The sequence below is a fragment of the Cryptotermes secundus genome, unplaced genomic scaffold (assembly GCF_002891405.2).
Source record: "Cryptotermes secundus unplaced genomic scaffold, Csec_1.0 scaffold1101, whole genome shotgun sequence".
NCBI lineage: Eukaryota > Metazoa > Arthropoda > Insecta > Blattodea > Kalotermitidae > Cryptotermes > Cryptotermes secundus.
The window spans coordinates 46,463-71,231 of record NW_019731285.1 but is presented as its reverse complement, the minus strand read 5'-3'; the positions used below and the strand labels follow the sequence as shown (position 1 = coordinate 71,231).

The following is a 24,769-nucleotide window of genomic DNA, read 5'->3' as shown; positions in this document are numbered from 1 at the left end:
CCGCCAGCCGTGATGCGCCGAGCGAAGCCGAAGCGAGCCGATGTTAGCCGAGTCCTAGCATCCTGGTCGCTAGGCAACGCAAGTCAACGCGGTGACGTCACCAAGGGATATCGCGGTTACTAGGCAGCCGTCAACAACCCCGGACAGCGTGGCTAGCAACAAGGGTGCCTATTACGTGGCCGTATTGTCCGATCGAGGCTACATAGGGAGCAGCGAAGGCTATTCACAGTCAGTTGTACTGAGTCAGTCAGCGAGTCCTGGAGCTACCGCCGAGTTAGCCAGCAACTAGTCAGTTGTATTCTGGCATTTGGAGTGTACTAATTGTGATACTGCAGATAGCAGTAACCGTAAATCTGTAACTTGGGTGACTGTAAGTGCAAATGTGAAATAAAATTCGCTACATCGAATACATCGAGAATTTATTTGTCGCGATATACGCCCGATACGCGACAATATATTTAGATCAACCGAAACCATCTTCATCATGCAATGTAAGATTCAGTGTACATGTAATATTCATATTTCTAGTTGAGTTTTCATTATTTTCATAAAAGAGCATTCTGCAATTAATTCAAAATGGGAAGGGGGGTTGCTAAGCTTTATTTACTCAGCTGCAAAAGGGTTAATGTCACACACGTCTGATACTATAACTAATTCATCACATCAGTACCTTCATGACGCATCTACAAATTAGTACAAATTCCATAAACTTCTTTGGAAGTGGTATCTCCACCTTTCTATCCCAATGCTATGTCTACAACAAACAGGTTTAAGTGAATACCTCAACCTTATTTTCCTTTTTCATGTACACAAAACTGAAAGACTGAGGAATCTGAAATTAAAATTGTGGTCTTCTGGAATGTTACACTGCATCGTTTGGCAGACAGGTACTAAAATTTCTGAGGAATTTGCTGCCCCTATCTTCAGGGTACAGGACTGAGGCAGTGAATTCCTCTGAAATGTTGGTTCTACTTACCAAACTCCATTTAACTTAGCACAACTTCATTCAAAATTCATGTTAGCATAGTGTTGCCACATCTGAAAATTTTCGTACAAAACCGTAAGGTGTTTTCACTATCAACATTTTGTAATTTTCAGCAGAAGTGTAAATATGTCCTACCAGTTCTACAAATATATTTATGACTAAACATCATACAACATTTCATCTGCCAATACAAAATGGGCCATCAGTTATCATCAGACTGAAAACATGATATATATAAATGATCTTGAACAAAAGTTAAAGTAACAAACCATCATTATTTTGATCAGTGTTGGTACAGAAATAAACAACTTGCGTTAAGTGGAAAATCAACCAACATTTAATAACATACCTCATATCAATCTCATTAAATGTAGTAAGCATGGCATTTGTGTTCTGTGCCTCTTTAAGACGCTGTGCTATACGCTGCCTCATTCGGTTCATCTTCACTCGTTGTTCAGATCGTGTACCAGTGATCTCGGAGGTTGGATCTGCAGGCGGCAGTTTCACAGTGGCAGCCTCGATCGCTTGGGCATGTCTAATGGCAGCCACAGGGATTGAAGACATCGGTGCTTGGGGTGGAGGCGGTGGAGGTCGTGGTGGAGGTGCAGCTGCAGCTGGTGTTGGAGACGGAGGGGAGGGAGGTGCCACATCAGCTGATGGAGGTGGAGACGGGGGTGGTGGTGGCGGAGGTGGACTGGGTTCGGCTGCCACAGCTTCCGTCTTCTTCGCAGGAGCGGGAGCAGCTCCTCCTGCTACAAGATGACTGAATCTATTACAAAAGGTTCTTTGACAGAATCCACATGACAAAACAAATGACATATCCTCCAAAAATTCAACTGACTTTCAACAGCCTACATGGCATTACATTCCAGATAACAGAACTCTCCACAGTCACCACTGTGAGAACCTTAAATCCTACAAAATACCTTGTTATTTGCCTGCAGGATCATACAAAATCCATGAAAATCTTCCACCAGGGGAACATCTCTCTGAACTGAGATTTGAGCTGTCTTCTGAACATGATATAGAATCATTACCCATTTATCAATTATTGCTCCTATTCCACCTACAGATATTAGAAGCCACCAGATAGATGAAAGAAAGCACAGTCCACCTGAAATATTTATTATTTGCTTGGTGCAGGCAAATAATTTCTTTACACAAGTAAAATGCAAAACTGTCCATGTTATTATGACATATGGGAGAGGGGGGTATGGCTACACCATTCTTGACCTCGGCAGCAGATGGAGGTCAGTGGTAACCTCCACACCCCAGCCACCTATCCCACAGAAAAATTTCCCGCCCTTGCCAGGAATTGAACCCCAGCTGTCCAGCCCACAGCCCATCACTATATTGACTGGGCTATGCCAACTCCCCTTCTTTACATAAGTAATTAAACGAACTGTTTCTGAACACGTAAATACAATTACATAAAATTAAAGACACATAAAATAAAAATGTTAAAGAGCCTCAGTCATGAATCAAAGCAACTATAATGTCACATGCAGTGTGGTTTTGAATGTGTCAGAAATTATGAATGTAAGATAATGACTTCTAAAGGCACGTCCACATTACTCGTGCTCGTGACTCGCTATGCTCGCAAGTAATGTGGACAATATGACAAGTCACAAGACAAGCAAATTTTAAATTTTTAATTTCAAAACTATAGCCAATAAATTAAAATACAATATTATATTTCAGCATCCTGTTACACTCACACAATATATATGGACAAATACATGAGACAGCACACGTATTAAAGATAAGCAGCGACACACACAGAGAGCGCCTACACTGAACAACACATGAACGGCGATAAAAACAAGAAGTGGCCGCTGCAGCACCGTAGATATAGGGCATGTACCCTGAAAAACTTTAATTGAAAAATTTGAAAAAGAAAGAGAACAAAGATCTTATAGACATTTTAACTTGAATTGGGGTTTAAAAAGTGCTAATTTAAAGATCAAATTGACGCGTGTAGATTGACAAAGATTTTATACCATTGGAAAGACTGGTGTTTTTAAATTTTTAACAAGCAGTGTAACAGTTGCGTGAGTGATACACACCTGATGATGGCCATTTAGGGCCGAAACATGTAGTGTGGAAGAGGAAAAAGAAGTAAAAACTACAATAAAATTGTTGCACTTAAGACGGTATTTGTCCATATAAATTAAAATACGACTACAGCCTATACACACTACGAGTAAATATACGGGTCCTCACGCGCCAAAGCCTGGCGAGCAACTGAAGTATTGTGGATGAAGATTTACGAGCACAAGTAAAGCCAGACAAGTCTCCCGACGAGCACATGCCTAGCGAGCACAAGTAATGTGGATGCGCCTTAAGACATAGAAAATGTAAATACTGATTGTACTTTCAACCATAAATGCACTTAACTGAGATACAAGTTCTGGAAGGCAAAACAGAAATCTATACAGGACCACTAAATTGGGGTTTCAATGTTAATTTTCCTAACACCAAAAACTTCAGGTACTTTACGTTTCAATAAATATACCTATAAGCTTAAGCTTGAAGAGTTTCTCTCCAGCCTTAACAGTGGCTCCATCTTCCACAAATCTCTCCTCAATAACACCCGCTCCTGGCGATGGAACAGGCACTGAGGTCTGAAACATAAAACTATATTTAAGCACAACCGCCAAATTCTGCAGGACAGTTCCAAACCCTGAAACAACTGTTTCTTTTCGGAATGGTATTTTATAAATTAAAAGTTACTGACATGTGACCAGAAGGAGTTTGAACACAAGTTTACAAAAGTCATACCCAAATCCTCTATTTATGTTCCTATTGTGACACGACATCTGAAAGCCGGCATAGTTCACTGCTAGGCAATCACTCGGTAAACAGGTTCCTGTGAAAATGAGCATGCACGCAACAGAAGAACTGCCGTTTCTATGCAATGGTGACATAAACATACCTCTATAACAATAGAGAAACTGATAGGAAACTGTTTTCTGTTGGGGTTGCCCTAAGGCTATATAACGAGGATCCAAATCTGGTTGAGAAGAGATGGCAATTTGATAAGTTTTGAGTTGTCAACCTGCCAAGATATGAGCTTGGAAACAGAGGAACTGAGGCATCAGAATTATTAAGTGCCGTTCAGTGGAGTTGAGAGTCTGGCTGTGGACTTTAAGTGTGCTGTAGTACTAGAATATCTGGAGTGTTCAACTCACTGAGACTGTCATAGTTCCTGTGTTAAAATCTGTTGCCCGGAAATTGACAGTGGACACTGTATTAGACTGAGGACACTATTGTTTAAAGCATTGAACTGTAAAATGCAGAGATTAGCGGCAGCTGTGTATTATTTGCAATTATCAGTTGAGTTTATAAGTGCAATAAATCCAAACATCCATTCCAAACCAAACTACTTTATTGCCTTATGGAGATCAACTTTCAGTTCACCCAAGCACTCGTGCTAGGTCCACTATGCACCCCTGATCTTGTTACCACCAGCTTTGCAAACAGGTAAAGCTAGAACCAGAGCCATCCACATATCTACCAGCTTTAATGGCACACAGCCAGAGATCTTCACCCTAAGCCTTACAAAAGATGGACACTGATAAAGAATATGGCAGGCAGTTTCCTCCTCCTGCTCACATTTCCCACACATGGCACTTTGTAAGAACTATGTAATATGTATGTTCACCTCAGCATACAGTGGCCAGGCCAGTTGGCTATAGGTTGGAATTTTCCTGTCCATTCACAGACCTATTGTTTTTGCTTTATTTACAAAAATCTGACCGATGTTTGTAACGAACGTGAACTCCTGGAAATGCTCTTATAAACGTCGTCTGACTAATCCTAGAGAAGCTACGCTTTATATTAGACTTACATAGAACCAACCAATCCTCCAGCATAAAATAATTCAGTCCTACATAAAAGAATTCTAGCATAAATATCATGTCAATAATGTATTGGAGTATTCACTTCCTTTTATCATTGTTTCTGACTCATCAGGTAAAAGCTAATGTTGTCCTTGTGCTTAATTAACAAAACATTATGAAATGAAGACACAGAGGGCAGTGGAGGTACAGCTCCACAATTCTTGACCTTGGAACTAGATGAATATGACCGTTCAGTTACAATCAAATCAAATTCAACAAAACAAATCAAATGACCGATGAGGTTCATGCCCTGGCTGCTTCACCTGAGGAAAGAGCACCAGTACCCTCTGAATAGGAAGCTGGGTGAGCCCCAGAACTGGTCTGGATGCTGTGGAGTAGGCAACAAATCTCTAATCCCTTGTGGAACCCAATTCATTAGAAAAGGTGGAAAACGAAGTATGAATGTTCATGGTGAAAAAGCTGAAGTTTGGCTCACTCTGCAGTTATCTCATTGTAGTCTGACAAATCATGAGCCTTATAAGTGTGGAGATTTTAATATTTTAATGTTCTGTTCTAGCTTTTGCAGATGTTTTGTGCTGTGCTTGGCTTGTATACCCTATCTGGTGTTGGTGCAGGTGTCCAGAGATAGGGACCAGCTCTACAATTGGGCCCAACTGAGTTATTATCATTTCTTTATTACAACGGTCACAAAACAACTAATATCAAGATCAGTGCCTAGTTTTGGCTCTGCTATATGTTTCAGCTATTAATAGCCATCATCAGGCAAATACATGGTTAACATATATACATCACTGAACCGCAGTACTAGTAAAATTGGACACAATATTATTAATTATATAAAATACTTGACGTAAAAATACAATAAATTAGATTATATAAAACAAAAGTTATAGTATAAAAGAATAAATTTCTTCGATTGATGTTTTACATTATTGAGTCAGTCGTTGGTTTTTGTGATTTTGTTGCGTTCCCACGGACAAATTGGAATATTCTATATTTTATGTATATATAAAAAATGTATTGGAGGCTCATGATGTAGATATAGAAATATTAATGTTAATTATTTAGTCGGTGCTTCATCTTACAAAGTATTGTCCATTCTGTAGGGAATGTAAACAACGAGTTATTACCACCTGAAGATTGAGACTGAATCCAGTCCCTTAAATGTTGTTTTTAAATAAACAGGACGGTGTTTTAGATGAAAACAGGGCAATGGATAATGTCCAGAAACACAATATTTGTATGAGCAGAAATGACAAGAATGAGGATACACATTCCCAGTTTGCAGAAGAATTAAATTATCCATCCAGTTCTGGATATTAAAATCCCTATGCAACACACTAACACGCTACGAATAGACTAGAAAATAAATGTTTAGTGAGGCTATAATGTATGGAAAAGTGTGCAGACCTTTCTTCTATGGTCAATAAATCCAAGTTTTCATCAAATTTGTATATGCTTTTAGTATGAAAGCACTTGTGAATAAATCCTTTCAGTTATTAAACAGAATGTAATGGTCAAATCCATGAACTTCACCTCTTCTAACCTAATAAGTATTAACACCTACCATTCACAAATATGGGATCTGGGTCTCCCAGCGCTACAGTCAGATTTTTACATAATGATGCCAAGAACCATAATACATGTATTATGAACTGTAACATTTTCAATTTAACAGTGTCTACTTTCCAATGTTTTCTCTCAACTTCTCATTTGTGTTTATTTAATTATGAACTGTAACATTTTCAATTTAACAGTGTCTACTTTCCAATGTTTTCTCTCAACTTCTCATTTGTGTTTATTTAACAGTGGTCTCAGTATCTCAGGCTACACAGTGTTATAGGACAAGTTGAGTTAACAAATAATAAATTGGAAAGGCTGTGGAAGGAAACAGATGTGGCCTAATTTGAGGTTCTGTGACACATGCATGGGTTGTGTGCAGCCACACAGCATGCTCATGTGAACAGAACCTTGGTTCCAACTGGATGAATGTACTGCACAGCCCATGCACCCTTGCTCCTACCCTTCCATATTTCCACCTTCACTTGGCAAGGACTAGTTCTGCTACAGAGGATCAACTACCTACATAGCACTGGATGACGAAGGACTTTTCCAAATCACTGTTGGATTTGGTTTTCTAAGTGAGTTCCAGCTTCAGCATCATTCCCTCTTCTTGTGGGCAGTCAACCCATGAGTAGTATTTTTAAACAGGCTGGGAGCCTTTGGTTCTGGGCTCACGGGTTGGGAATAATGCAGGTCTGTGGGGGTTACATTAACCTACTTCATCATTTCTTCCCGTTTGTTTTATCTGTTCTTTTGCCAAATTACTGTTGTTCGTAATAATATTGTGACGTGTTTCGCTATACATGACCCCCCCCGCCCCGCCAGCCGTGACACGCCGAGCGGAGCTGAAGTTAGCCGAGTCCCAGCATACTGGTCGCTATGCAACGTGAGTCAACAGCGGTGACGTCACCAAGGGATACCGCGGTTGCTAGGCAGCAGTAAACAACTCCAGACAGCGTTGCTAGCAACACAGCACCAGACAACAATGGTGCCTATTACGTGGCTGTTTTCTGCGTTGTCCGGAACAAGGCTAGATACGGAGCAGCGAAGACTATTCCCAGTTAGTTCCGAGCAAGCCTACGAGTTAGTTACGAGACACAGTTCTCAAGTTCCGAGTTAGTTCCGAGCAAGCCTACGAGTCAGTGTGTGTGATCAACATTTCTCCATTTAGCCAGCGGAGAGTTACGAGTTCCGAACAAGCCTACGAGTTAGTTCTCAAGGCAAAGCGGCCTCCGTAGTCTAGAGGTAACGTTCCCACCTCATGACTCGTGGTACGCGGGTTCAAATACCTGGCGGAGGGCGTCGAATTTTTAAGGGCGGAAAAATTCAGGGAACAAGTCCTCCGAGAGGGACTTTAAGCTGTGGGTCCCGTGTCGTAACTTTACGGCACGTAAAAGAACCTCATATCCCCAAAGGGGATCACTGAGCCAAATTCCAGGACGTTTCCTGCCCAACAATAGCCTCTAAGGCCTCCAATAGATGGGGGAAGCATTATAGACACCGCTAAGCAAGTGGCCAAACTCGCTTGCTCGGCGGGACTGATGGTATGCACCATTTATCGGTAGGGTAAAGAGACTGGTAGAATATCATAGAGGGAAGCACAATAGATCAAACTGGTCGTGGTGCATGGGGAAACCCACCCTCTCTAAATAACTAACTAACTAACTAGTTCTCAAGGCAGCAGTTACGAGTTAAGAGCATTTGCAGTGTAGCATTTGTGATACTGCAGACAGCAGTAATTGTGAGATTGTAATTTGTGTGATTGTAAGAGCGAATGTGGAATAAAATTCACTGCATCCAATAAGGCGTGAAGTTATGTGTCGCGTTATACACCCAACACGTGACAATATATTGGCTTGCCTTCTAACGCTAGCACTTATGAATATGTATGCAGCAATGTTTGCTAAATACCTACCCTACACAATCCATGGCAAATGGCACAGTTCTAGCCTACATTTGTCAGGAGGGATTGACATGTGTAGCAAAATAAGTTTCGGTAATGACAGTCAAACTGGTCACCTCCCAAATATAAGACAGAAGCATTCCCATTTCTGCCAGCTTGCTCCTTTATTGCTTTATGTACACACACATCAAGTGTCATGTTCTAGATACCATGGAGACACTAACATTTTTGCTGAACTACCAGATATTTAATTCTGAAGTTGTGTATCTGTGGTGTTCTAATCTTGGCATAATGACCAGACTACAAGCTCCTTATGTAGGGGTCTGGCTGTGTTAATTTGGAGGGTATGGGTATTAGTATTGAAAAGAACATAACACTTGGTCAGTTGGACCCCACACATACACAACTGCAACAGTGAAACACATGGCCATAAAAGGGTAAAGTTTTTACAGATGGATGTAAACAAAGAACATCTCTGTTACAAACACCTAATCTGAAGAATTTAAACAGCAATACAACAACAACAACAACAACAACAACAAATGACCATTACACTGTTATGACAGCTGACATATGTTATCTGCTGTAAAACGTTCGTGTATATAAAGCAATTCATCTACTTACTAAACACAGGTGACCAATACATATCAGTTTTGCTAAGTCCTTTAACATGTATATCACAGGCATATTAAATACCTCACACAGAAAAAAAAAACTTTTGATAAACCTGTACATGGAACACTGCTTACTGAAAATTAAAAAACAATCATTTAAGGCGCTTACAAACAGATCTCTCATAGCATGAAAAAAACACTGCACCCAGTAACTAGCATCTCTTTCTGCCCTACATAAATCCACACCAAAGTAGCAACATTACAGCATGACCTGTCCTACAGACTTTTACACTACAGGATCACATGTGACATAGGATCCCACCAATATTTATGCTCAGACTGCGGACAGAAGTTCCATGGATAGTGAGGATGGTGAAACCTTGTCTGCACCCTTCTGCCTATAGTCACAATCCCTTCACATGATAACCAGCCCAAAGCACTTGTCAGGTTATTACTGCCAACACGCATGGAGAAGATTGCAGGAACATACACTTGAAGAGGAAGCATAACAGCTCAAGGGAGCTGAGATACGATTAATATGTGGGACTAATCTTTTAGGGTTGACATGTCTTGAGTAAGCTACCTTACAGAAGAAAAGTCCCATGTGCTGAGCAAGATCTCTATTACGGGGCTTTTGGTTACTACAATGTGGTTCAAATATGACCAGAACTGATTTGTGTGTAAACAAGCTGCACTGTGCAGCAGCTGTGCGACCTTGAGAGGGTGAAGCCACAACCTCCACCCTCCCTCCTGTTCAGTCCTGTCTGGGAGTTGCTAGAGTGATGAGCGAACAGAAGGTACCGCGGAGTGTGGAACAATGCATTGTGATCAAATTCCTCGGAGAAAATGTCCTGTCTGCTGAAATACACCAGACTCCAACAACAGTATAGGGAAGAGTGTCTCTCACGGACCCGTGTGTATTTGAGTGGTGTAAGTGCTTCAGAGGGGGCAGAGAGCATGTGGAGAATGAACCGCACGATCGTCGGCCGCGAACATCCATCACCGAGCCAAACATTGATCATGCAGAGGCGCTTATTCGTGAGAATAGGCGCATCACTATCAAGGAACTTGGAGCAATGCTGTCCATCAGTGTTGGTAGTGTAGAAGGCATCGTGAAATACCACCTGCACTATTGCAAGGTGAATGCACAGTGGGTACCATGCACTTTGACAGATGTGAACAGAATGGTGCGCATGCAAGCTGCCATTGTACTTTTTACAGTAAGATTTTTTGATGTGGCAAAGTTTACTACTCTAACTCCATAATCATTACTAATTTCATGCAAACTCTCATTCCCAATCGTTGGTTTGAAAATGTCTTCCCTCCCTACTTTGGCATTGAAATCTCCTAGCACAATAATGACACACTATGGAATATGTATATGGAAAAAAGATTAAGATTTAAATAATACCAACCTTGTCTGTTTCAATTTCTAATACAACTTCATCTTCAGCTACAGTATCTCCCACAGCTGAAAAAGAAATCAGGAACCAATGTAAAACAGGATTTTAGGTTCTCAATATTAATAGGATAACCTGGGGTATGATGAAAGATGAAAGCAGCAGGTCCCTCTGAAACAATGGTACATATTTACTGATCTCAGAAGTCTGTAATCTTGATTGCTGTATAATAACTTTTCATTGTGACACTGCTTTCAAATGACTAGCTATTACTTTGATAATGCTATCCCCTGACAAACAAAATTTATATAATAAAACCGAAAACTAGTATAACATGGTTAACACATCATTTATACAGATTATCTCATATGCAAAGGATCCAACTACTTGCAAGACACCAAACACATTACATTATGATTAATTTTGTTTGCTCTGGTCACTACCTTACACTGTTTAACTAAGTCCATAGAGCTGAGTCCTTGAGAAGTGGCCTGTCACTCAGCTACTGAAGAATTTTGCAACATTTCATACAACTCAAAGGTTCATTACCATGTTCACATGAGTCCCCTCATTATGCAAATTTTCCCAACCACCTACCATTTCACCCCTCTTCAGTCCAATTCTCCTCAACACCCTGTTCTTAAATACCTTCAGTCTGTTCTTCAGAGACCAAGTTTCACATGACCACAAAACTACAGACCCTACACTGTTCAATATTTAGAATTAAAAATGCTGCCACTTTAAGGTGGGAGCCATGATAGCTCAGTCAGTGTAGGAATTGGCAATAGACTGAAAAACTGAAACAGTTTCCTACCCAATGGGTATCAGAGACTCCTTCCCCTGCGGTAAAGTGGACAGGGCACAAACTGCATGGCATGTAGCCTAAGTAAGCACAGAGACTTTACTACTTTTAGGGCCCCAAAGGAATGCTTATTTTCCTTCGCCTGTAACCCTATAACTGAGCTAAGAGTGTCTGTTTAAAATTCAGACATCATTATTATATACACTAACTGCCTGAATTTCCTGAAACTTGGTATGAACAGAATCGCATTTTATGACAATTCATCTCAGTTAGTCTTAGCTTTCTGCCTTCAATGATATCAAAATGGGTGCCTTTCAAATTTCTGAGGTGGTAACAAAAGTAGCACCAAGAAGACAAGGTTCTGAAAGTTCTTTGCTAAGTTGTACTGAATGGTTGTAAAATAACACAATTGTTGAGTTTTTGGATATTATCCATCATCCTCTATTTTATTTTCAAACAAAAAGCAGGATTGTGGAATTTTTTAAAATAAAAAACAGGATAATGTCCAAAAACTCAATAACTGAAAAGTACTGGGCCTGGAATGGGGTCCACTCAGCCTCGTGAGGTTAACTAAGGAACTATTTCAAGGAAATAGCGGCTCCGGTCTAGAAAACTAAGATTAACGGCCGTGGGGAACCACTGCACTGACCACGTGACCCTCTCTATCCACTAAAGTTGGCACTAACTTCGCTGACAAGCGGCATTCACTCAGTTGGTATAGTTCGCTTGCAGACTACAAGCCATGGAATTTATACATATAAAATGTTGAATGATTAATATTACAATAATTATGTGCTGTAAGATACAAAGAATGTCTAACTTACATTCAGGGAGTTCTATCTGATATACCAGATTATCACACAGTTTCAACCTTTGTACACTTCTTTTTTCCAGGCTTTCAGACTTTACATACTATGAAATATGCCACGCCATAGCTCAAGCGGTTAGTCACTGGCTTCCCACCATGGCAGCCCGGGTTTGATCCCGGGTCTGGTCAAGTGGGATTTGTGGTGGACAAATTGGCGCTAGGGTGGGTTTTCTCCGAGTACTTCGGTTTTCCTTGCCAATCTTCATTTCACCAATTGCTCCATCATCATCACCCAGGGCAGGCTACGATAGGCCAATCAGTGGCCGCAGTGCCGAGTGGACCCAGTTGGACTCCCCCACCACTAAGCAAATTAAAAAAAAATACTATGAAATACAGTATTCTGTGATATAGTGCAACCCTCATCTAAAATTCCTCACTTGAAGGTTTTTCAAAATTTAACATTCAACTTCAAATTTTCCTCAGTTTAGAGACCATATCCACTGCTCCTCAAAGAAACCTTAAAAGAAGATTTCACTGTAATTATAATTAGGGTCTAATTCTTCAAAGATCTAAAATCTGTTATGTCAATGGCAAATGCATTTAATAACTGTTTTAAGTCTCCATCCAGAGAGATAATTACTTACACAATATAAAATACAATTATCCATTTCATAAATATCAATGCAACTGTGGTCACATCCTCTTTAATTATATTTAGAAGAAACCTCATACAAGACAAAATTTGATTGCATATTTTGAACATGCAATACAATATGTACATAGAGACACTGTGTACATCAAAGTAGTTCTTTTTATGGCACAACATAAACAAACCGACATTTAAAATAAATGGCACAAATGAACTGCCCTACAGATTTGAACGGCACACATACAAGTTGCACATAACAGACCTCAGCATGTATACTAAAAAAAGGATTATTCAGGTTCAGCTGATTCATTACACATGAAAATATTTTTCATTTTGAATGTTACAAACAGGAACTTTCGCATTCATACTAGCCACACTTTGAAAAGTGTCAGATAAAATTATGGAGAGATATGTGAAGTCCACACTAGTCACAGGAGCTGGGTGGTCTAAGGCATGAACTGTCTTGGCTCACTTGGATGTTGCAATCATGGGTTTGAATCCCACTTAAGGCATGGATGTTTGGTGTGTGTATATGTTTATCCTGCATTTGTGTTGTCCTGTGGTTACAGGCCTTGCGACGAGCTGACCACTAGCCAAAGGAGTCCTACTGTCTGCGAAAAATTATTATGGAACTGAAGAATAGGCCAGGGCCCTGAATGGGCTGAAAGTGCCACTGAAAAAAAAAAGTAAACTGCACACAATTACAACCTAATTCTCAAGTTTAAAACGCATTAAGTTAATGTGTTTGGAATGAATCTGAACAGCTGGTGTACAAAAATGAGAGAGAAACATTAATTTTCTTTTGTTGTTTTTTTATGACACTAACAGTACTTCAGATTACATAGTGTCAAATGGTACTATGACTGGTGAATAATGAAAGAATATGGAAGGAAGCAGATGTGGCCTAAACAAGGTGCCATCTTAGTATTTACCTGGCGAGACTTTGGAAAACCACGAAAAATTCAATCAAGATACTCAGTGTCGAGGTCAAGATTCATACTAAGCACCTCTGGAACACAAGCCTAGAACATTACTGCTATACCACAGTGGCTGGCAGATATGTCTTAGACCCCAGCACTGCTCTCATATCACAAGACAATATCCTGTTAACAACCGATGGAAGAGATGCGTTGAAGCTGTAATTCAAGATAATGCAAGTCCTCTTCAACACTGATTCCGATAATTACAAATGAAGTGCTTACTTTTTACTCCAAATGAAAAAAAAATTTTCAGTGCAATGAATCAACCCAACTGAATAATTCTTTATGTGCATATAATTAGGCATGTTCCATACGACCTGTATGAGCTTCATGCAAATCCAGAGACCCATTTATTTCCGTCATGGTGATGGTGGGAGCAGCAGTAGAACAGGCTGTTTTTAATACTCGTAAAATTGAAGTGTTCACAGCTTTGCGCCTCACTGCTACTGGCGCACCACCAGTTACGAAGTGCACGTGAATTCTGCCAATGACTCAGCATACCGATAATATTTGGAATGATGGGAAGTCTTACTTTTGTTCACAGATCACAGGAGGTGTTAGAAACACTATCCCTGTACACATAAATATCTTTCACAATTAATTGTTTCATTAAAAAACACACATACATCAATCTTTCTTACGCTTACAGCACCGGATACACCAACTATCACTGAACTGTTTTAATAACTGTGCTGCCATTCTTGCACTGGACTCTGACACTTTAGTTTCTTGAGCTAGATGCTTCAGTGATTTTCTAGGCGTATGTTCAAGTCTGGCACCTACATCACCTAATTTCTCCTTTATATGCTCTTGGCACTTAAGAGTCCCATTGTTCTAAGTTTATTCACCAATTATGAATTGTCTGTTGGTTGGAAACTCTTTCATTATGAAATTTATGTCAAAATTTTCAACGACACTTTCCAGCAGATCTGTATTTCACGTAGGTGTCATACAGAAATACGCACTGCTCTAAAGTATCACGAACCATGTCGTGTCACAGTGTTGACTAACTGTTAACTGGGAACAAATGGTTCATGGTGCTGATACCTAATGCCTACTGCTGACAAATCATAAACTCCACATATATGAACCACACTGCCCACTGTGTAACATAATACTGTGTCGAGGTCTTCAAGTTAATTATCTTCCTTCATTCCTTATGTTATCGGCCGTCAAGCAAGCTGTCATTGGCAAAATTCACATGCACTTTGTGGCCGGCAATGGACAAGTCAGCATTAAGAATGTTCCTGCATTAGCAAGAGTAGCAGTAGTAGAAGTAACCACAACAGTAGCAATGGCATCAGTAGTGGAATAGTAGCAGTGGCAACAGGAGTAGCAGTAATGATGACATTGTGACATATTTGCTTACCTTTCTCCCACCTTACATCTCCTTCTGAAACCGACTCTGCAAATGGCGGAACTGTCACTATTTTTATTTCTTCACCTGTGAAATAAGGATGAGTTAAAGAAAGAAATCAAATTGCACTACTTATACACAAAAATGTACTTCTGAATGTGATGTCTTTATATGTATGACTCATATTTAATCACATTTTATGCTCATACTTCTCTGTGTGCCTATTTACGTAGCAAAACCTACAAAGCCCCTCACAGGCAGGTCATAATTGGTAGCATTTTTACAGAAACATCAAACCTGCATTAATTTATACAAGGCAAACCCCCTTAAACTGGCAACCCATCTGTCCTTCAGGTTGAAAGGAGGCATGCTCATGTGTGTGCACTGCCCTGCACTCTAGATAATGGCTTATCAAAGCCAAAGAAAATCAGAGACTGGGGTCAGGAACCAGGCTGAAAGCAATAGATGCCAGGAACCTCCCCAGGCCTATCAAGGTGGCTCTCAGGAAGAAGGACAAGAGTGTCAAGAGTCTTCATGAGCTACCAAAGTGAATTAAGGACCTCAACCCTGGGATTCATACAAAGCACCAAATGGTGCCGGATAAGCACCCAGAGCTGAAAGACCAGTGGCTTGTCCTTCTTACAGAATGGGACTCTGAAATTCAACAAAGAGATAAGCTGTCAGATTTTTATAAGACACAGGGAATTTTTTAGGTCCTGAAGTAGAACTCAAGGGGGAGGTCTTGGTGAGCCCATAATCCTTAAAACCTTCTGCTGAAGGGAGAGGGACTACTATGGAAACATTTCCAAAACTCAGCTCAATGGATTAACTGAAGTAGGGGTGGCAGGGGATTCTCCGCCAGCTGCAGCTCCCAGTGGATAAGGGGGCTTCCTTAAACGATTCCCGATTTGTTGAGAAGGAAGAGAGAAAGGAGAAGGGGTAGCAACATAACCCACCACCTCAAAGAGACAAAGTAAGCAGAAGGTAAAGAGAATGGGAAAAAATTAAATTAATTCAAATTAATCTACACCAAACAGCAAATCAGCTGCAGCAGTTCTGCTCCAACAAGTTGCTGTTGGAATGGCAGATCTAGCACTTATTCAGGGAAATTCTATGAGGGCCAAATAAGAGGTTTAATGAGAGGCAATGAAACTGCATATCAGTTGGCAAAAATAGGGTCTTAACACTCACTTATAAGACCTGAACCAGAACAAAGCAACTCATTAGGAGTTTATTTTTTTATTGCTTGTGGGGTGGGACTAAGTGCCTTCTACAGCGGACACTTCTGGCCTACTGTACCAGCCCCAGATGATGGGTGTGGGTGATTGTGGAGCAATTGGTGGAATGAGGAATGGCAGAGGAAACCGAAGTACTCGGAGAAAACCTACCCCAGCACCACTTTGTCCACCATAAATCCCACTTGACCAGACCCGGGATCGAACCCAGGCCACCACAGTGGGAAGCCAGCAACTAACTACTTGAGCTATGGCGCGGCCTCATTAGGAGTTACTACGAAGGCCAGCTGGGACTAAATATGCAGATATCAGAGAAAGCACTGAGAGTCCATAACAGGACTTAAACATGGAAGGACACTCTGCAGAGAGAACCAGTAAATTATCAGAATTAAACAGGAACCAGCTGAGATGGGTGATAGGACTACTTACAAGACACTATAATCTGAATGGACACCTTCTCAAACCGGGACCACTCAGTATCCAACTTGTGGAAGGTGCCAAGACAAAGATGAGAGAATCTCCCATATCCTGTGTGACTGTCAGACCTCATATACCTTAAAGATTGCAAAATCTGGGACTTGTTTTCTGGAACTTGGCAAGTACATCAAAGACTGTGGCAGTGTGTGGGCTGGTTTGGCTCCACCATTCTTGACCTCAGCACAAGACAGAGGCAAGAGGTCAGTTTTACACCTCACACGCTCTATCCCTTCCCACACATCGAGCCTGTACCCTATTGCTATGCCGACTGAGCAACAGAGACAGGTCACAATGCATATTTGTGTGCGTGTGACGTTGTATGCATGTTTTATAAATAAATCTACAGAAATATGTAAAATAATTAAATATTTGTAAGTCATGATCATACAGGCATACATGTACCCTGGAGATACTGCAGGTTCAGTTCCAGATCACCAGAATAAACCAAATATTGCAATAAAGCAAGTCATGTGAATTTTCTGGTTTCCCAGCGAATATAAAATTTATGTTTACACTATACTGTAGTCTGTTAAGAGTGCAATAGCATTATGTCTAAAAAAAAAACAAGGCACATAACCCAATTAAAGAGAACTTTATTGCTAAAAAATGCTAACCATCATCTGAGCTTTCAGTGAGTCATAATCTTTTTGCTGATCGAGGGACTAGCCTTGATGTTGATGGCTATTGACTGATCAGGGTGGTGGTTGCTGAAGGTTTGGGATGTCTGTAGCAATTTCTTAAAATAAGACAACAATGAAGTTTGCTGAATCGATTGACTCTTCCTTTCATGAAAGATTTCTCCATAGCACGTGATGCTGTTTGATAGCATTTTACCTACAACAGAATTTCTTTCAAAATTGGAAGGAATCCTCTCAAATCCTGCCACTGCTTTATCAACTAAGTTTATGTAATATTCTAAATCCTTTGTAGTCATTTCAACAATGTTCACAGCATCTTCACCAAGAGTATATTCCATCTCAAGAAGCTACTTTCTTTGCTCATCCATAACAAGCAACTCCTCATCCGTTAACGTTTTATCATGAGACTGCAGCAATTTGGTCACTTCTGCAGGGTCCACTTCTAAACCTAGTTCTCTTATTGTTTCCATCGCATCTGCAGTTACTTCCTCCACTGAAGTTTTGAACCCCTCAAAGTCATCCACGATGGCTGGAATCAACTTCTTCCAAGCTCCTGTTAATGTTGATATTTTGACCTCCCATGAATTGTGTATGTTCATAATGGCATTTACAATGGCGAACCCTTTGCAAAAGGTTTTCAAATTTCTTTACCCATATCCATAAGAGGGAATCACAATCTACAGCAGACATATCCTTACGAAATGCATTTCTTAAATAATACGACCCGAAAGTCGAAATTACTCGACCTTCAATTTGTAAAAAACGCAATATATGTGAAGCACACAAAACAATGGTACCCACATAGCAGACTATAACAACATGTCATAACTAGAAGACTAGTTTGTGACACACATGCATGTACACACACAATGACTAATATCCTTTGCATCCACAGAGGCACTGTGAACTGCAGTTAAATGCAAGTGGCTGAAATCGAAAATGTGGCAGTTTGAACAATGGGCAAACATCAAGGTCTGCCAAAAACTAGGTAAATTCCCTAGCAAAATATTTGGCGTAGTAAGAATTGGATGTTGCTACATTACAACGCCCCTGCACATCGCTCTGTTCTTGTCCAAGAGGAACTGACAAGGCAATGGGTCACCGTTTTGCCATACACTCTTCTCGCACTATGCGATTTCTTTTTCTTTCACCGCTTGAAAGCAAAGCTACGTGGTCGTAGATTTCAGTCGTCCGAGGAGGTGGTCATTGCCACAAGAAACGCCGTATGGGAATTTCCTGCCAATATGTTTCAGCAATGTTTTCGGCAGCTATATGAACATTTGCAGACTTGCATAGCGGCCAACGGCAACTATTCTGAGTGCCAATGTGGATCTGTGTAAGTGTATGTGAATACCTTGTAATATGATGCCATAAAACCACATTCCACGAACTTAATGACTTTACCATGTAGATGATGAGGGTCCTTATGTCATTCAAACCATCATGATAAATTTATAAGACTAGAACTGATATTAGACATTAAATATGAGGTACAAACATGGCAGTCACTTGTATGAATAATAGAAAACATTAGTCAGAATGTAAGTTAAAGGAAACTCACATAATGCTGTGGATGACTGAAAACTTCGAATGGCATGATATGACTGCTGGTGGTATTTTGTTCGTTGACCACTTCTGGAAAAAAAAAATACAGAAAAGTATGATTTACCACAAAATACAAATGGCCTAATACAGGAGACTCATCTAAAATGTCTGTTGTTGAAGATGATACATTCATTCTGTACAGTAAATACACTTCCTTTAAAATTCCACACTCCAATAAATAAAATTAAATTCAAATCTATATCTACCAACCAACAACAGCAAAAGTTTCAAGTCTTTCAATCTCTATACATCAAGAATACAAGCCACTGTGAAGATGAAGGAACCACAAAGCCCTGACATACTGGTACCTATCTAATGGACAAGACATCACATCCCACAAGACACAAAAACACTAAGAATCAATACATGGGCTTGATTCTTATTTTCTTCAAGCATTATCTAAATTAAATAAACACAATGGGGAGGTCTGTTAAATTCATGTTTCATATCCCAAAACATTTGAACTTTTACAAAAATGTATATGTGGGGAAGTCATAAAATTTTAATTATCACCCAGAAGAAACAGAGAAACAGGTGCAAGAAATGGTGAGTTAGCCCTTCTCTACATATTCACCCTGCAAAGCCACACATTTCCCCAATGATGTATTATTTGCTGGGTACCTTGATCACAGAAGGTCTCATTTTGACTGTGTAGGAAGTCCTCCACTGCAGAAATGATGTCATAATCATCTTGGAATCGCTTACCACGAAGTGGCTTCTTAGCCGTGGAAAGAGGAAGAAGTCGCTCAGTGCCAGGTCTGGTGAATATGGTGGATGGGGGAGAATTTCATATCTCAAACTGGCAGCAAGTGTTATCGTAGCATGAGAAGCATGAGCCGATGTGTTGTCGTGAAGTCACACACCTTTTCACAGCATTCCGTGTTGCTTTTTCTTGATTTCCTCCCGTAATTTTCTCAGAATGTTCCGGTAGTACTAGCCAGTGATAGTGACGCCCTTTTGTGCGTAGTCGGTCATGATGACACCCCGCCAATCCCAGAACACATTCAGTATCACCTTTCCTGATGACGGCTGGGATTTGGCCTTCTTTAGTGGCGGTGAGTCTGCATGTTTCCATGTTGCTCATTTCCTTTGTTTCAGGGTCATATTGACAGACCCAACATTCATCCATCGTGATCAGGCAGTCAAAGAGTTCCACCTTTTTGTCTTGACACAACTGCAAAAGTTTCTTTGCCACATCCATCCACTGCTGTTCTTGAACTGATTTCAACAATCGTGGCACCCAACGCACAGCGACCTTTGTCATGTGCAACTCATCATGGATGATGTTGAAAACTGACGCATGGCTAATGCGGACATCATAAACAGTAGCTTTGATAGTTATGCGTCTATTGGATAGGATCAAAGCTTGCACCTGTGCCACAGTCCTCGGTTCCTCAGTGAGAGATGGTCTTCCACTTCAGGGTTTGTCTGTCCACAATAAAAGTGCCTCTTCCACCTGACCACTATGTCATATGATGGTACACCTTCCTTATACACAGTGGTCATCTGATCGTAAATCTCCCTGGCAGACTTCCCTTGCAAATGCATTAACTGTATCAGAGTGCGAGCCTCCACTTTCTCAACTGACGTTGCCATTTTGCTTTTGTCCCTACCGGTGGCTCCCTCTGTCCACTTGATGCAGGAATATATCATAGTACTGTGGCATACAGACCCATTGCTAAGGGTGACTCTGTAATCAACAGCCACTGCTATGCAATAGGCAAATAAACTAACACCCCTTTCAATGGAAATGATGATTTCTACATGGTTCATGCCAGAATGAGGGTCAGTCGAGTCCTGTAATAGTCAGAGTTGTCACAGTTCAGCTGAGTGAAGTGACATGAAGTAGCTGGTTGGTTGGTGAGAGAGTTCAGTTGTCAGCAATTCATTTGAGTGAAGTGAAGTGAATTAGTTGATTGGTTGGTGATAGAGTTCTGTTGAGTGAAGTGACATGAAGTAGCTGATTGGTTGGTGAGAGAGTTCAGTTGTCAGTTGAAAGTTGGCCTGTGAAGAGAAGACTAGGAGGTTAGTGTGAAATAGAAGCCAGCCTGGGACCCAGTTAGGTGAGTTGTCAGTTGACAAGAGGTCTGCACAGGCAGTTGTGGGAAGAGGACTTGAGTGTGGGAAGCTAAAGAATCTTCCTCAGTAGAAGCAAATCCCAGGAAATGGCCAGTGGAGACTGTAATAGACTAAGGACACTAGTCTGTGTCAGTGATCTTTACTCGTAAAGTGTAGTAGCTCTGAGTGGTCAATAAATCCAATTCATCCAATCCATGCCTCGTCTACAGTCACGCAACCCTAAATACATGACAGTATCTTTTGGAGTAGAGCATAACTAGCCACTCTCTTGAAAATCTCATTTTGGTCATTTCAATTTTTAAGTTATCTTCAATGCCCAAATTTCACATCCATGCAAAAAGAACAGTGCAGCCATTACTTTAAAAACTTGTGTATTTTTCCTAGTTTTATTCATAAGAGGTCACTGTATGATACCGCCCACTGAAATACATGCAATTTCTTTTGCAGATCTTCAACATAATTGTATGACATATCAAAACCTATATGGTAAAAATTTCTAACTTTTAAATCTCACGCTTTTTCATAATTCTTTCTCATTTACCTTCAAAGATTACAACTTCAAACCTATTATAAGATATCGGTAGATTATATTTCAATGTTACATTAGAGTTCAGCAGCCAACTATAAATCATTTTCAGACTGTGTACAAATAACCTGATCATCTGCAAACATCAGTGTCTTTAAGAGCCAATATCCTAAAATAAAATTAGTCTGCAGTTGGCTTCAGTATTCACTGTTACTAAGAGGAGGTGGAAATATTAATGACTGGAAAGAGGTATGGTACCAACAGCTCTCAGGAATGAATTCAAGCAGAGCATCCTGACAAGATATGATCCATAAAACCACAGGATTCAGAGATGCTGAGTGACATGGCAGAAGAGAGAGGACAATTTATGGGATTACTGAGCCTACCTTGGGGTTGATGACCATGGCATATTCCCAACCAGTCCATGGCACAAAGCTGTTACCTTTTTGTACNGTCGCGGGCCGTATCTGGCCCGCGGGCCGCCAGTTGGCCATCGCTGATCTAGAGTATCAGATTATTACAACTTTAACACATTGCTAAAATACTCCATGAATTGTAATAGCTAAAGATCATTTGGCAGGGGGCAGTGGGGCTATCTACCCCCCCTCCTGGATTTTTGAAAAAAAAAAAAAAAACAACAGAAAATGAAAAAAAGGAACACACAAAATATCAATAATTAGAAATAAAATTCTTTTTAAAAAAAATTTCTACCCTGAATACTCTACTATGATCAGTAAAAACAGTCTTAAATAGCTTAAATGTAAGGTTAAAAGCAAATTTTCTTGCTGCTCCCAGCCCTCAGAAAGATTCTGGCAATGCTGACGGTGATCATCATCAGCAACTCAATTAAGATCAGATACTCAAATTTCAATAATGTTTACAACAGCTGCATAATACTGGATCATATATCAGTCAACAATGCTAAAAAATGTATTTAATCTCCTCAGATGTTTAAGTAGGAGCCAGGATAGCTTAGTCCATATGGCGCTTAGGTTACAGGTTGAGCACCAGGGAATCAGGGTTTGAGTCCCAAGAGGGGCAAAGATTTACTTCTCCAGGGGCCAGTCTGCTATCCAAGGGATACCAGTGCTTCTTCCCTGGAAGTAAAGTGGCTGGGGCATGAAGCTGAGAGTCACCTCCACCCAGCCCTAGGTTAAGAATGCATGGAGCCATACCTCCATCCCCCAATACAACTTCAAAGCACGGTGCTTACTTAAGCTTACTTAACTTTACCTTTTTAATGGTGTTTATGAATAGAATATACGGCTCATAAAACATGAGAAACACAAAACGGGCTCTAGTGCATGTTACCTTTTGACAATTTCCATAGACAGTAAATGAAAAATGAAGGTAGGGTCCAAAGATGGTATATCCTTAACAGCTCAATGCATTTATTGGCTTTTTTGACATTATCCGTTGTCCTGTTTTTAGAACCAAATGGCATCACAAACAAAACACAAGGGACACATTTAATGATTACAGTTACATCCAGAACGATATAAAATTATATAATTTAAAGTGAACTCATAATGAATTCTCATAATTTATGGACTCTCTGTGATCTCTGAACTTTAGTTAACTCCAGCTGGTTATTAATTCTGTTTACAGGAAATGATTTTTGGTCCTTATAGCGCCTATCACTAAACTAGACAGTCAGCTACTTTGAATGATTGTGTAAAAAGAAGAAAACAAATTGTCTTTACTGTGTATGGACATATTATCATCTCCTTCATTAAGTGAAAAAACAACTGAAATACCAAATTATACCTCTCCAAATATGAAATACAAATGAAGATACAACTTTCTTTAATTACCTCTATACATACATGCCAGTGCAATAAGGAACTGTCATATATGTTAACTACTGTTTCATTGCCCATGTGGCTGCAGCTGTTCCTTTAAGGGACACGGAATGTTAAGGTACATTTTCTCCGTCTCCTTCTGTGGGGGATATCAAATGACCCACCATCCTCTTAGTGTTAAATACCAACATGGCACCAACATAAACACAAGTCCAGACTTGCTGCAGTGTGTGATGAACAATTTTCATAACCACCCAGCCTCCTATCCAACAAGTACCGGGGGTGCTTTCATTAGGATGCGAAGATGACCACTCACCCAGTGCCGAGATCAACAAAACATGGACCTATACATCCACTCCCCATATGTCTTCATGGTGTAGTGCTTAATTTGTTAAGTACAGGCACAACTTCACTTACTTTTATTATATAACAAATAAATTACATTGTTCAAATGTTACTACTGTACTGCTTTCATTCCCTTAACTATTATACAAACTTCAGAACAGAGTGCCCAAATACATCACATCCAACTGCAAGACCATGCATGTGTGCTTCCACTAAGTTGACATAGTTCAGTAACATATATAATACTGTATACAGTATTATATTTAAGCATCCTGCTGCACTCTACACGATAAATGATACAAACTCCGTCTCAAGTGCAAACAATATATATTATATGTCTTTGATCCTTTAAAATTTTCTCTAAATTTTAAATTTAAAATTTAGAGAAAATTTTAATGGATTTTAAAATTATAACTAAAGATTTTATAGTGTTACTACAGGAAAATCAAAATTGACATGTGCAAAATAACCTACATACCAGACAGATATCAACGAGGTAGATGTTGATAATAACGAAGAAAATAACAATGTGTTTTTTAAATGTTAAATTTTAGACTGGGTTCAGTGTGGCAGCAACGTAAGAGTATATACCTGATGATGGCCGTTAGAGGCCGAAACATGTAGTGTAGAAGAGAACAAGATCAAAGACATATAATATATATTGTTTGCACTTGAGACGGAGTTTGTATCATTTATCATAATACTGTATACCATTGTTTATTATCATTTATCATATACCATCACTTATGAGACACTTGGATTGGCTGATCTACCCAACATGTTTCTAAACCTACAATATCACCTTATGGGGTATCTGTTTTTATGTTACAAACTAAACATCAGCTCATATTAGGTTATTTGCCTATGGTTGCATATGCTTTTGAACATTTCAGATGCTTAAAACTTTTTGTAAAGAACCGTCTTATAGATAAGGACATCATATATTACAAATGTGGTTGCACATATTTTAAGCCTTCTTATGTCTTAGAAGAGGTTTTTGCAATTCATCCTACTACTAGCACACATTTCATCACACATACTATACAGGATGATTCAGAAAGATGGACACAATTTCAATTGGCTATATTTCCTGAATTATATGTTGCATTTGAATTCTGTAAATTACACTTGATTATAC

General features: G+C 39.9%; 1 protein-coding gene across 1 annotated transcript in view; it reads right to left on the bottom strand.

The window, feature by feature from the left end:
- The window catches only part of LOC111866955 (dihydrolipoyllysine-residue succinyltransferase component of 2-oxoglutarate dehydrogenase complex, mitochondrial), a 56,023-nt gene that overhangs the window by 8,901 nt on the left and 22,353 nt on the right, over positions 1-24,769 (bottom strand). The window contains exons 4-8 of the mRNA XM_023856346.2: positions 18,836-18,909; positions 14,937-15,011; positions 10,344-10,399; positions 3,501-3,609; positions 1,335-1,737 (exon numbers count right to left, since the gene is read on the bottom strand). Coding sequence (XP_023712114.1) covers positions 1,335-1,737; positions 3,501-3,609; positions 10,344-10,399; positions 14,937-15,011; positions 18,836-18,909 — 717 coding nt within the window. The remainder of the gene's footprint in view (positions 1-1,334; positions 1,738-3,500; positions 3,610-10,343; positions 10,400-14,936; positions 15,012-18,835; positions 18,910-24,769) is intronic.